General features: G+C 34.0%; 1 protein-coding gene across 1 annotated transcript in view; it reads left to right on the forward strand.

Annotated features, from left to right (window-relative positions):
* Positions 1-12,789, forward strand: part of LOC131145933 (ER membrane protein complex subunit 7 homolog) — a 42,554-nt gene that overhangs the window by 21,342 nt on the left and 8,423 nt on the right. The window contains exons 2-3 of the mRNA XM_058095106.1: positions 4,875-4,943; positions 5,771-5,828. Of these exons, the coding sequence (XP_057951089.1) occupies positions 4,875-4,943; positions 5,771-5,828 (127 nt within the window). The remainder of the gene's footprint in view (positions 1-4,874; positions 4,944-5,770; positions 5,829-12,789) is intronic.

Genomic DNA, 12,789 nt, shown 5'->3' on the forward strand with positions numbered 1-12,789 from the left:
TCTCTTAAGAGTTTCATCCCACACTTCTGCGAAACAAAGTTATAGGTAGCCCTAGCATCCACCAAACCATAGGTGCTCTTCCCATTGATTCGTAGATCCACAAATAGTAACCCTTTAACTTGTGAAACTTTAAGTTCTTTTTTCAACATCTCTAATGCTTTGAGTAATTGCATTGCACCCATTGGGTTTTCTTCCTCATCCTCATCAGATCCTTGTGCCCTCTCCCCCTTGCAAAGGGATGACTTATGAAGGCAATTATTGGCTTTTTGAGTCCGATCTCTGTTTTAATGTTGACAAACACAAGTGTCTCATGTGTGTGCCTAGTGTTTTGAACAGGTTTACAATTCAGAATGCACACACAAAAGAGGAAGATGGAATCCAGAAAGGACTTAAAGCTCGCACATACTGGCGTATTCCATGAAGAAAAGAGCACATAAGAAAGAAGACATTTGTTTATTTCAATTGTAATTGTATTTGGTTTTCATACTTTGGTCTGTAATAATGCATGCATCTGCATGATATGAATTGAATGCTTATATGACCTTAGACTGACCTTAGGGCTCCTACACTATACAAAACCTTTTCATAAAATGTTAAAATCTTAAAAAAGTTTTAACATAACTTTAGGGTCAAATTAGGGCTTACAAAGACTTTGGTTGACTGAAGATTTTTGGGTTTAATTTAAAAATTTGGTCAACCAAACCCCTCTAGTTATAATCAGCTCAATGGACTGAACACATCGTAGGCCGAAAGTCAAATGTTTGACTAAGCCTTGGATAACCGACCTTTGGTGTTATAAATGACTCAATCAACTGACCAAATAGGAAATCAAATCTTTGACTTGCCTTGGACGATTGACCCAAATTTGAGCTAATCTTCCACGATCGATCGAACCTTAAAACTGAATTTTTCTACCTACCTCAGCTGACCAAACTATCAGTTCAAAATACCCTCGGTCAATCGAACATATCATCTCAGCAAACTAAACCCCTAACTGGGCGACCGAAACCACGAAGCCCTGGGAAATCATCTGGTTCAGCCGACCGTCCATTGGCCACGATCGACCGAACTAGAAAGTTGCCTCTGAGCCATTATAAGTGTTTGGGTGACCGACCCTAGGCATCGAGTGACTGAACCTCTCGAGTTGCCAAATTTTTACCACATTTAATTAAGGTTATTTTTTAATTAAACAACATTAATCTTTTTCCAAAATGACTTTCGTGTCTCCAACGGTCATATTTTCCTAAAATTCTATAAATACCCCTTCATTTGCTTAGATTAGCAATTTTGATTAGCCATAATTTTCTCTCAAATTTATTTTAGATTTTCCTAATCAAGGTTCCCCCAAACCTATTTTTATTGCAAAAATCTTTTCATTGGGGGCAAATCTTTTCATAATCTCCAAACTCTCTTTGATTCCTTCTTTAAAAACATTTTTGAAGAGAGTATTTTTATTAGGCATTTATTTTTAGAGTGTGTGTATTGTAAAAACCTTTTCATGCATAAATCATAACTTCTCCAAATATCTTTTATTGCAAATTTTTGTTCAAGAAAACTTTTATTACATTTTGATCTTTGGATTTTTTATTGCATATTTAGTTCACATCAAAGATCATATATGTATTGTTTTTGAAAAAATATTTTTAGAGCAAAACCCTAAGGTCTCCTATAGTTTTTATTGAAATAAATTTTAGGAGAAAACTTTTATTAGGGGCCAAATCTTTGAAGCATTTTATCATATATATCTTTCTTCAAAGATTGGATTATTTGTTTTGAAAAAACACCCTTTCTTTACTGAGCATTATTTCATATCATATTAGTGCATTTTAGAGCTTTAATGTTATACATTTCTGCTTGTATTCGGAAGCATATTTATATGTACAAAAATATTTTTATTGTACCGGTTGGGTTTAGCTTGTAAATTGAACTAGGAAGTCTCAGCCCCGTAAGTGAGACCAGTTCGGTTCAACCCGAAAATTGAACTGGGATGTCTCCGCCCCATAAGAAAGACCAGTTGAGCTCAACTTGGTAATTGAGCTCGGGTTTACCTTGCCTCGTAAAGAGAGGTTGTAACATCTTCTACTCCACCTGTTTAAGTGAGTAAGGTTAGCGTGATCCTTTGGGGGTATGCCCAAAACGAGGACGTATGTTGGTTTGGTCGAACCTTGAAAATAAATATCATGTGTGTGTGTGTGTCTCTCTCTCTCTCTCTCCCCCCCCCTCCTATCTCATTTATTTTATGCACTTTAATTTTCATATGTGTATGTCTGTTCATTTATAGTTATAACTATTTGCATGCTCACATTTAAATTGAATAAGATACGTAGCACTTGTGTATGTTTGCGTTAATTGGTAAATCATTTTTCATACACACTTTAAATTAAAATGGGATATGTTGTGATGCACGTATGCAAATATATAATTTATAGTGAATGCCATATTTGCTTACTTGATTGATTAGGGGAATTGATAATTCTTAAACGGACCTGCATAATTCTATTATCATCTGGTTTAACCTAGGAAGAAATTTTTTATACCCAATTCACCCCCCCTCTTTGGATCACACCAAAGTTAACAGCAATCAACAACTCTGTGAGGGTCTCGACATAAGAAGCATGTTATCTTACCATTACTACTGGATGTGTCAAACCAACAAGACAATGAAGCTACTTTTGAAGTTGATGTCTTGATGTCAACTCCCCCACTTTTGGATGTGCCTTTCTAGAAAGACTTTCCATTATATCGACCTATGTCACTCTCTTTAGACATCGTGGAACTCTTTTCAGTGTAGTTAGTTAAACATTTTGTTATAGCTTGTATGGTACGCAAGTCTTGAACTCTTTGTTGATGAAGTTCGACCTTTGTCCACAATTCCAACCTTCAAGAAAGTAGCACAAGTTGTCTTTCGCTAACATGTCTCGGATATCCAATATCAAAGTAAAAAATTGTTTCACTAATCCCTAATTGTTCTAATGTGCTTAAGGTCTTACAGTTTTCGTTGAATATTGTACTCAAAATTCTCAACAAAGAATTGAGCCTTGAGATCTCTTTTCAAGTATGTCTAACAGTCAATTACACAATATCCATTTTCTATCTCATTGTATTTGGCACACCATCACAGTTTAGTGTCACCAATTAAGTACATTGTTGCCATGGATACTTTTGCCTCCTCTCGTCGCACGAAAGTATTGCTCCATGTAAAATAAGAACTTCTCAAATTACTTAGCACCACAAGCACCCCCATATGTTCAGGGTTCTAGCATCTTTGTTATTTCATACTCCATCCCTATAGAGCTAGAATTTCTTATAACATGAACCATTAGGTTCATCTTGACATTCATATCACTTATCTAAATCTGCAAAGCTTCTATTGTAGCATAAAAGTTCTCTAACATCTCCACTATAGAATCTTGCTAATGTTTTTGTGATCCCTCCAATGAATCAATGCGGTCTACAAGTTTATCGATCGCTATGGACATATTCTTGGCTATCTTAGCCTGTGCCTCTAGCACCTTAATTCTTTCGTTATTGGTTTTCTTGATCTCTTCTTAATAATGTTTCACACAATTTCACTATGATGACAACTGAATTCACGTAACAGTTAACTAAGCTTTGATGCCAATTGTCATGAGACAAACAGTTCACACCTTGTGAAGGGTCGTGCAACACTAGTTAGAGCATCCTTAGTTTTTACTAGTTAGTCAAAGCATACCGTGTTTTACCATATGAAGACATTCACAACAGTTGACTACAAAGTAAACAAAAGCAGTAAGCAATTTATGTAAGCAAATGACCAATATGTGCTAAATATTGAATCAGTATAATTCATTGACACCTTCGTAGGTAACATATGTTTAGTAAGGGAGAAAAGTAGGTTAAACACGTTTACAAAACTAGTTTAATAAGATTGATTAACACTCATCTTTTCCTTAAGAGCTTTATATGTTATTTTAAATCTCACATAAACATCAAAATGATCGAAAAGTCATTCTCCACTTTTACTAAAATATAAACATACTCAAATTATAGAACCTATATTATTTTTACATGATTATTACTCATCCGTTACACACAAGACAAACAGTCACATGCAAATATAATGTCCTGAACAAGCTTGACTTATGACATGTGGACATGTGTTTGCCTCTACTAAGCTTTTGCCACTTTATCTATCATATTTTAAACTCAATGCATTCTATTTTAGCATTTTAATTTTTTTAATTTTTCTTACAAATTTACAATGACCATATTACCCCAAACATCCCATTTATTTCTGAACCGTCCTACCCCGAGAACTCGTAAATTTTGAACCGCAACCTTGTTTACGGGCCGGCCCGTGCCCATTCACTCGTTGATTCGGACTCCCAAACGAAAGCAACAATTAACGAGCGCAGATAGAGAGAGTTCTTGAGGTTTCCAATATTTGATTCTGCCAATTCGTTTCCATGGCAACAATCAACGGAGCAAAACAGATCCTTTTCGCCTCACTTCTGCATTTCTTCTGCTTTTTTCTTCCTTCGGTTCTGGTAGTTTCATCTCCGTACGCTTTCTATTTCCCTCTCCCTATACATGGTTGTTCCAAAAACTTAATCATGTATTTCAAATCTATGTTTGTCGATGATTATTTGTTTGGATAGTGAGAAAATGCAGGAAAAAACAAAAAAAAATTAGAAGTTTGAGCGTTTGATATTTCATTAACTGGCGGAATTTTGAGTTTTCTTTAAACAGTTCAATGAGTTGAGATTCTACGTTTGATGCCCAATAATGTTCAAATTTTATTTTACTCTTTCCCTCTGTTCCCTATGCAATTCGATGGACGGTTACAGGAGTTTTGACATCATTTTTTTAATTTATTTTTAATTTTACTTCTGCAGGAATAGTGATGGTTATGCTATAAATGGTCGGGTGAAGATCGGGAGTATGTCTTTGTTGCTTTTCTCATTGTATTTTTTAGTTTAATTTTTATACTTAAACATAATTCATTCTTAAAATGCTGTAGTTTGGGGTGCGTGAATACATGTTACGGTGTTTGTACTTGAAACTTGATTAATTTTTTTCCTTTCTTTTATGTGAGGTTATTTTATTCTTAGGTTCTTAATTTGTATTTTTTAGGGAGGCGTATTGACTATTATCCAATCTGTATCTGTACCCAAATTTGGTTGAAATTCATTTTTAAAAAGGCTTAATTCATATATGAATTTAGCTTGCATTTAATTCAACTACTTAATTGTGTTCATAGTTAATTCAACTGAGTTTTGTGAGAAGGTGTATAGCTTATGTTAGTAGGTTTGAATCAATCCATTTGTCATCTTATGAGATTGAGGCACTTTGTTTTGGTTTTCGTGGAAATATGGCTCATAGAATGAAGCTTGCTTTATTTTTCTTCTTTTATTATAAATGTGTGTGTGTGTGTGTGTGTGTGTGTGTGTGTGTGTGAGAGAGAGAGAGAGAGAGAGAGAGAGAGAGAGAGAGAGAGAGAGAATTGAGACAGGGAGAGAGCTGGAAACTTGTCTTCTTTGTTAGGTAGTCATTCTTCAGTGGCTGAAACTTTTAATGTTGTGTCTTGTTGTGATGTACAAGTGTACAACTATTCATTGCATGTTTCTTTGCAAATTTATTGCTCCTAGCTTGTCTTTCTTCATACTGAACTTCAGTGAAATGAAGTTAGAACTTGTTACTTATTCACTATTTCTTTATTATTGATGACTTGATTTGGCAGGTACTGGGGAAAAAGGGTTTGGTTTTCCTGCAAAACTATCAAATGCTAAAGTTATACTCAATGGTGGCCAAAGGGTCACCTTTCTCCGGCCAGATGGATATTTTTCATTGTATCCTACTATTGTTTCCTTTTGCATTAGATTTCTTTGAAACTGATTCATTTCTCATTTGACATACTTCCCTTGAATGGTAAAACTCCGCCAGCCTCTACTCATTTTCTGATTCTTTACTTATTTGTACTTCCTTTTTTTTCCTCTCGGGCAAAAGAAAGGTAGGAGTGGAGATGAGTTTATGGAAAACCTCCTAGGCATGGCTATAGGAGCCCTTATTTGCTTGGAAACATTGCTATGCGAGGCTTAGACAAACATGTCTAGGCTAGACCTAGCCCCACCAAAGTCATTATTGTATGTAGTTGGAGGCATGAGACTGTAATTGTGTTTATTATAAAAATATTGGATTTCTAGCCATGTTATTCTTGAATTGAGACACATTAATTATAATCCTCTATGAAATCTAGGACTTAATCTCAACTTGTTTGACTTTTTATTAGACTATCTTCTCTAACATCCCTAAAATATGATTTGCTTTTTTTTTTTGACAATGAGTAATCATCCACATAGAACTTTGGGGTTAGGTAGGAATGTAGTTTATGCTATCTTGAAGAAATTTGCAATAAAGGAAGAGAGAGATAAATCTATGGATTGCTATATATGCACGTGTTTTACCAAAAGGTGTATCTTGCACTGTATAAATTTTGAACATTCACAATATGAATATTGATGAGGTGAAATTATTTGTCACTTGATCTTGGATCATGCTAAATCCCACGTGTAGAAGAGTTCACATTGAGGTGCTAAAGTTGAGCCTCTTAGCCTTAGAGTAACTTTATTTGTGATCTAATAGCTACCCTTTGAATCTAGAAAGCATACAAAATAGAATAAGGGTTTAGGTTTGAATGAATAGATGTATTTATTATTGTTTCCAATTCTAGATAGCCTAACTAATCAAATTAGAAGCCATTGCCTACTTCCGATGAATGTTTGAAAGTGCTACTTGGAGTGATGTGTCTTGAGCTAAATCTAGTCATGGTACAATTTGTAGGATTCATGACCTTCTATCTGCCAAACCACATGGCCACGAACAAATCCAAGGTTTTCTTTTAGAGGGGTTCACTTAGAATATATTTAATTATTTTTAAAATGCATAACGTTCATTTATATCACAATATAATTAAACTCATATCATATTATTAACCGAAATAATAAGCATTTAAAACAAATATGAATACTGAAGTTCTTTTACAATGCCTTTGACATTCAAGTGATGCTCGCTATTTCAAATCTCTTTCTTTCATTTAGTTTTCATTAACTAGCATTGGGGCACCTTGAAGTAAAAATAATTTTATCATACAAAACCATTTTTATACTTGTATACGACCTCTTAGTTGGGAAGTGATCGTCAATATAAAAAATATTTTTATTGAAATCATTAATAACTTTCCTCATAAAATGGTCCTAGGTTTAAAATCAATCATGAATTATGAGGATGTGACTTCCCAACCAAGTTGTTGAAGATTGTCTTGCAACTAATATTATACTAGAAAGAAAAAAAAAATTCAAATGTGTCCCAAAAGGATGCTTAGTATTTCAATAAAAGAGCGAAAAATTTAATAATTGTGAGAGACAAGAAATTCGGGATTTTGAGGCAAAATTGCAATAGATTAGGAAGGATTAGTTTGACACTAAGAGAGGAGGCCATTAGAGAAATAGATGATTTGAGGACCATTCTTTAATGCTTTGTAGTAGTATTTGGTTTGAAGGTTAATTTTGGGAGAGACAAGCTTATTCCCATTGGAGAGGAAGCAGATAAGAAACTTTTAGTCGGTGCTTTAGGGTGCGTGGTTGGAAGGCTTCTGTTGTATATTAGTCTTCTACTAGGCGCAAAATTCAAGAATGAAGGCATCTAGCACTTTGTTGTGGAGAGTTTAGAAAAAACTAATGGGATGGGAAGGGAATTACTTATCCAAGGGAGGTAGGTTCACTCTCTTCAAGGGTACTCCTTCTAACCTCTGTGTATTTTTTGCTTGGTGGCAAGAAAATTAGAGAATATCCATACAATATTTCTTTGGGTAGCACCAAGGAGACATTTGAATTCCACCTATTGAAGTGGGAAGTGGTGAAATAACCTTGCGATGAGCAATCTAACCAATCTTAAAGAAGAAGGGTTCTACCCATTGGTCTTTTGTAGAGAACATACAATGCAATCTTCTTGTGAAGGCCTTTTGTTTTGTTGTGCAGACCTTTCATTTTCAAAACTCCTTTCATCACTAGAGCTGTCAATTTCATCCTTAGATTGCTGATTGATTTTAATCTCTTGCTCCTCTAACATGATCAAATCTATTATCACCGTTTTGGTGGTCTTGATTACCCTTAGCTTGTGTAGCAAGCTGAATAATTGAGTAAGTTATTTAGCTTGTTCCTGCAACTCTCCAAACTGCTCAATAGTCACATATCTGCCTCTATTTCCTTTTCCACCCCTTCTTGCCAGGAACCCACGAGATCAAACTTGCTTTAATACCAATTTGGTGCAAATAGGTGTTGAAATAAAAGAAAAATTCACAAAGAAAGACGGAGGTTTGAGAATAGTACTTTAACAACCTTGGTTGACTCAAATAACAACTAAAACAACAACAATAAACCAAGTCTTAAGTCCCACCAGGTGAGGGTAGCTAAATGAATCCTTTTTTTCCAATTTACATGGTTGTGGACAATTTTCTAAAACTACCCTTGTGCATTTGGGCGCTGACATGGTGAGCCACTTCTAGCAGTTGCAACCCTCCTTTACTCGGAGTTGGACCAACTATATGTGAAAAGCTTTAAGACATTGAGTGCATCATAGATAGAGTTGACTCAAATAACAACTGAATCCTCAAAAGTGTTGTTTGGGAATTAGGTATCAACTCTATGAATCAGAATCAAAATGGTTGATTTTGACGATTCTAATTCCTAGCATTTTTTTTTATTTTTACCAAAATTTCATTCTGATTCCCATTCATGGAGGAATCAGATTGTCCCTTTAGCCCTCTTTTTGATTCGCACGTCTTACTCTATAATCAAAATTTTATTCCTATTGGAATTATAAAAAAATTTATAAATACAATATCAACCCCCTATATATATATGACACACACACAGACACACGCACACACACATTTATGAATTGAGATTTATGTACACATATGCATATATATATGACACACACACAGACACACGCACACACACATTTATGAATTTAGATTTATGTACATATGCATAAATATACAAGTATTTACATATTCATATATGTACATACATATTATAACACAATATGTTTTATTATAATTTAAAATTATATGATATTATTATGTATTTATAATGTATATTGCACAAATTGAAAAAATAATATATGAATATTATGATATTAAATATATTTTAAATATAAAAATATACTAATAAAATTTAATTTTAATCATCATCATTATTGTTAGATTACCACTTTACCTAAAAGTTTAGGCTATTAGGTTGTGAGCGAATAATGTATATTAAGCTTTAACAATCCCCCGCACATGCAGCCCAACAACACGTGGAGAGACAAACAATAGATAAATAACACCCATTACAAGAAATAAAATAACTTTTAAACACCAAAAAATAAATGTGGGCAACAAGACTAGAATTTTGGATCTCCTAGTAACCAGCTCTGATAGGATGTTAGATTACCACTTACCTAAAAGCTTAAGTTGTTGGGTTGTGAGTCAATAATGTATATCAAGCTTTTGAAAATTATAAATATAAAATATCATCATCCTCCTCGTCCTCCTCATCGTTATGATTATTATTAATTTTGGTAAATTATCAAATGAACCTTAAAATTAAAATAAAATATTATGCATTATTATTACTATAATTAATTGTAAATATATAATAAATATTAATAATATGTATTGTATTGCATCATAAAAAATATAGTGCTAATATTATGGCATGGTTCTTTTCATTATATTATTATTTTAAATTAAATAATATGTTGCATTATAATAATATAATATTGTGTATTATTATTCGTATATTTGATAAATTACATAATAATAAATTCTTCTTATTATTAAATATAAGAAAAAAGTTAATATTAACATATTTATAGAAAAATAGAATGATAAAAAAAAATATAAATGTAACATGCAAAGTATAACAAATAAAATAATGATAATGATATTAATATTAATTAATTATTATATAATAATTATTAATTTATGATATTATTATTTTATATTAAATTACATAAGGTTTTATATTATACAGTGTTTTAACTAACAAATTAGATCGAGTCCAATTCTAATGTTTGCATGTGTTGAACACTATAACTCAATTCTTATTTTGCTTTTATGTCAAACCACACGTAAGAGAGGAATTTTTCATTCCATTTTTTATTCTAGTGCATTCTAATTTCGATTCTAGTTGTGAACCATTTTTTCAAGGTGTTGACCTAGCCGACCCTCTTCCATTTTTCATTACACCTAGATGGTATAAGTGCTACATGTCGCTTGTTGGGGATGCCCCAACACATAACTGGTAAGGATACATATCATAGAAATTTGTCAAGTTTTATGCTGGCTGTTAGCTACGCAATGTAATCCTTGCTCTTTACTCAGGCTTGGGACCTACTAGGTGTGACAAGATTTAGGACATTGAGTGCCTCATAGGTGGAGCTTACTCAAATAACAACTGAATCTTCAAAAATAATAAAATATAATTGTTCTGAATTTTGAAGGGGAGCTTAGGCACAACATAAAATTGTCGCTGTGTAACTTGGAGGTTTCGGGCTCGAGGCGTGGAAACAGCCTTTTGCTACTATGGACCCATCATGGTCTGCCCCTTCCCTGAACCCTGTATACGTGGGAACTCTGGGAACCAGGCTGCCCTTTTATTATTGTTGTGAATTTTAGTCCAGCAAATAGGGCTATTTCTAGGCACAACCCCACTTTATCCTTAGTGTAGTACCCAATACAAGATGACACTATGCAGGGAATTAAGAAAACGAATGGGAAATATCAAGCCCAAGGCTAAATCAACATCTATTTTAAGTTACAGATGTAAGCACCTCATGTCTATGCTAGATCTAAACAACTACTTGATTTTGGCAATGATTTGTACTGGAATCAAAGAGTAATGGTGGCTTTTTCATGGCCTCTTGCTTTTAGCAGCTATAGAGGGATTGAAAGCCATTGCAGGGTTGAATCCTGAAAAGTCAAAGCCCAAGCACCTCCAAATCTTCAGAACCTTAGTTGAAGGCTCGTACTCATACCAACTTTGAGGCTTCCAAGAGAAGCCAACTCCGATTTTGCACATAATCCCTTTTAAAAACTACTTATCATTTAAAGCCCCTCCCATGACGGAAGTACCCTTGAATATTACAAAATAAACCCCAAAAGCAAATTTGACCCAAATAAACCCCAAAATTCAGAAATTACAGGAAGGCCCCTAGTACCCTTAAATAACAACACTTGATCACAGAAAATTACATAAACATTGCAAAGTTGCATTATTTGAACCACCCCCTTTTTTTAAATATCTTAGATGTTCATGCTGTATAGTTGTATGTTGATATTTTGTGTTTAAAAAATATGTTTTATTTTTTCTTCTATAAGTATTTATTCCTTTTCCATTATGAGCCATTTGGTTTAGGAATGCTACAATTTGATCCTTCTAGTTACATGAGGGCTCTAGCATATAAGCTACATTGCAGAGTGGCATTATTTGTTCGCCCCCTTCCCTCCCACCTGGGTCTTTTTAAAAAATATCTTAAATGTTCATGCTGTATAGTTGTTTGTTTGTTGATATTTTGTGTTAAAAAAATATGTTTCTTTTGTTTCTATATGTATTTAGTCCTTTTTCATTTTGAGCTTGGTTTAGGAATGCTACAATTTGAACACTTTTAGTTACATGAGGGCTCTAGCACATAAGCTACTTGTTGTTTTAGTAGTCTTGGACACTATTAGTTACTTGAAAATTTAAATTTATGAAAATAGCATATTGATGCTTTTTTATATTGATTATCTATTGCTCGTATCATTTGTTATTGAATTTATTTTTCTATCAAAAAAATATTGATTTTCTATTGTTAGTAGGATTGAATCTTATGATCCTTGATTGGATCCTGGCATCCTGCTAACACTTCTAGCAGTCCCATGTAGGATCTAGATTTTAAAAACCTTGGACCAGAGGAGGACCACTATTTTCAACCCTTTCATTAGATGTCATGATAGGTCTTGTAAGCTAGAGGTCAATGCAGTTGTGGATGTAGTGGTATAAATGATGTGTCTTTAGGTTGTTTTGGTTAGGTTGAACATTAAACTAGAACCACATCCCTAGGCCTCTAGCGTAGCATGAGTTAACAGATCCACTTTGCGAGTCAAAGAGATGTTTGGTGCCCATCCAGTTAGGGGACTATAGGGATAAGGTCTACTGTGATGTGTATGTCCAAGGGAACGAACACATTCTAAGTTCACACTGAAGTACTCTGGGAACAAGAAGTCACCGGAGGAGCCCATTCTCCATCCTTCTTTGACCTAATGCGTACTTGCTTCATTTGGTTGATCATATGAACATTAGCCCTATTTCCAATGTGGTGGATGCTTTGTATGCTACATAGCTTACTGTGGATGATGTTCGTGTGAGTGTTCCCCAGCTGCTAGAGTGGTATTTACAGTCACGCTCTCTGGGGTCAAGTTCCCTTTATTTGGGGGAGTATGATGGAGAACTGTCGTCGCCGTTTTCTTATTTGGCATACGTAATTCAGGCCTAGATTTAGGGAATTAAGATGCATGTATTAGACTTTGTTTGTAGTGTATTTTTATGTTATGTTAGGCTTAATTTGTAATTTTAGATCTAGTTAACTATAGGTATACATGCATTTTGTAGTTGTATTCCGGGATTAATTATCAACAGAATTTCCTTGCATTTTCTCCTCTCCCTATAACGTACAACAACTTCTTTTCTTCTTCCTCCTCTCCTCTCCTCTCCTCTTTCATGT

Source organism: Malania oleifera, chromosome 13, assembly GCF_029873635.1.
Source record: "Malania oleifera isolate guangnan ecotype guangnan chromosome 13, ASM2987363v1, whole genome shotgun sequence".
NCBI lineage: Eukaryota > Viridiplantae > Streptophyta > Magnoliopsida > Santalales > Ximeniaceae > Malania > Malania oleifera.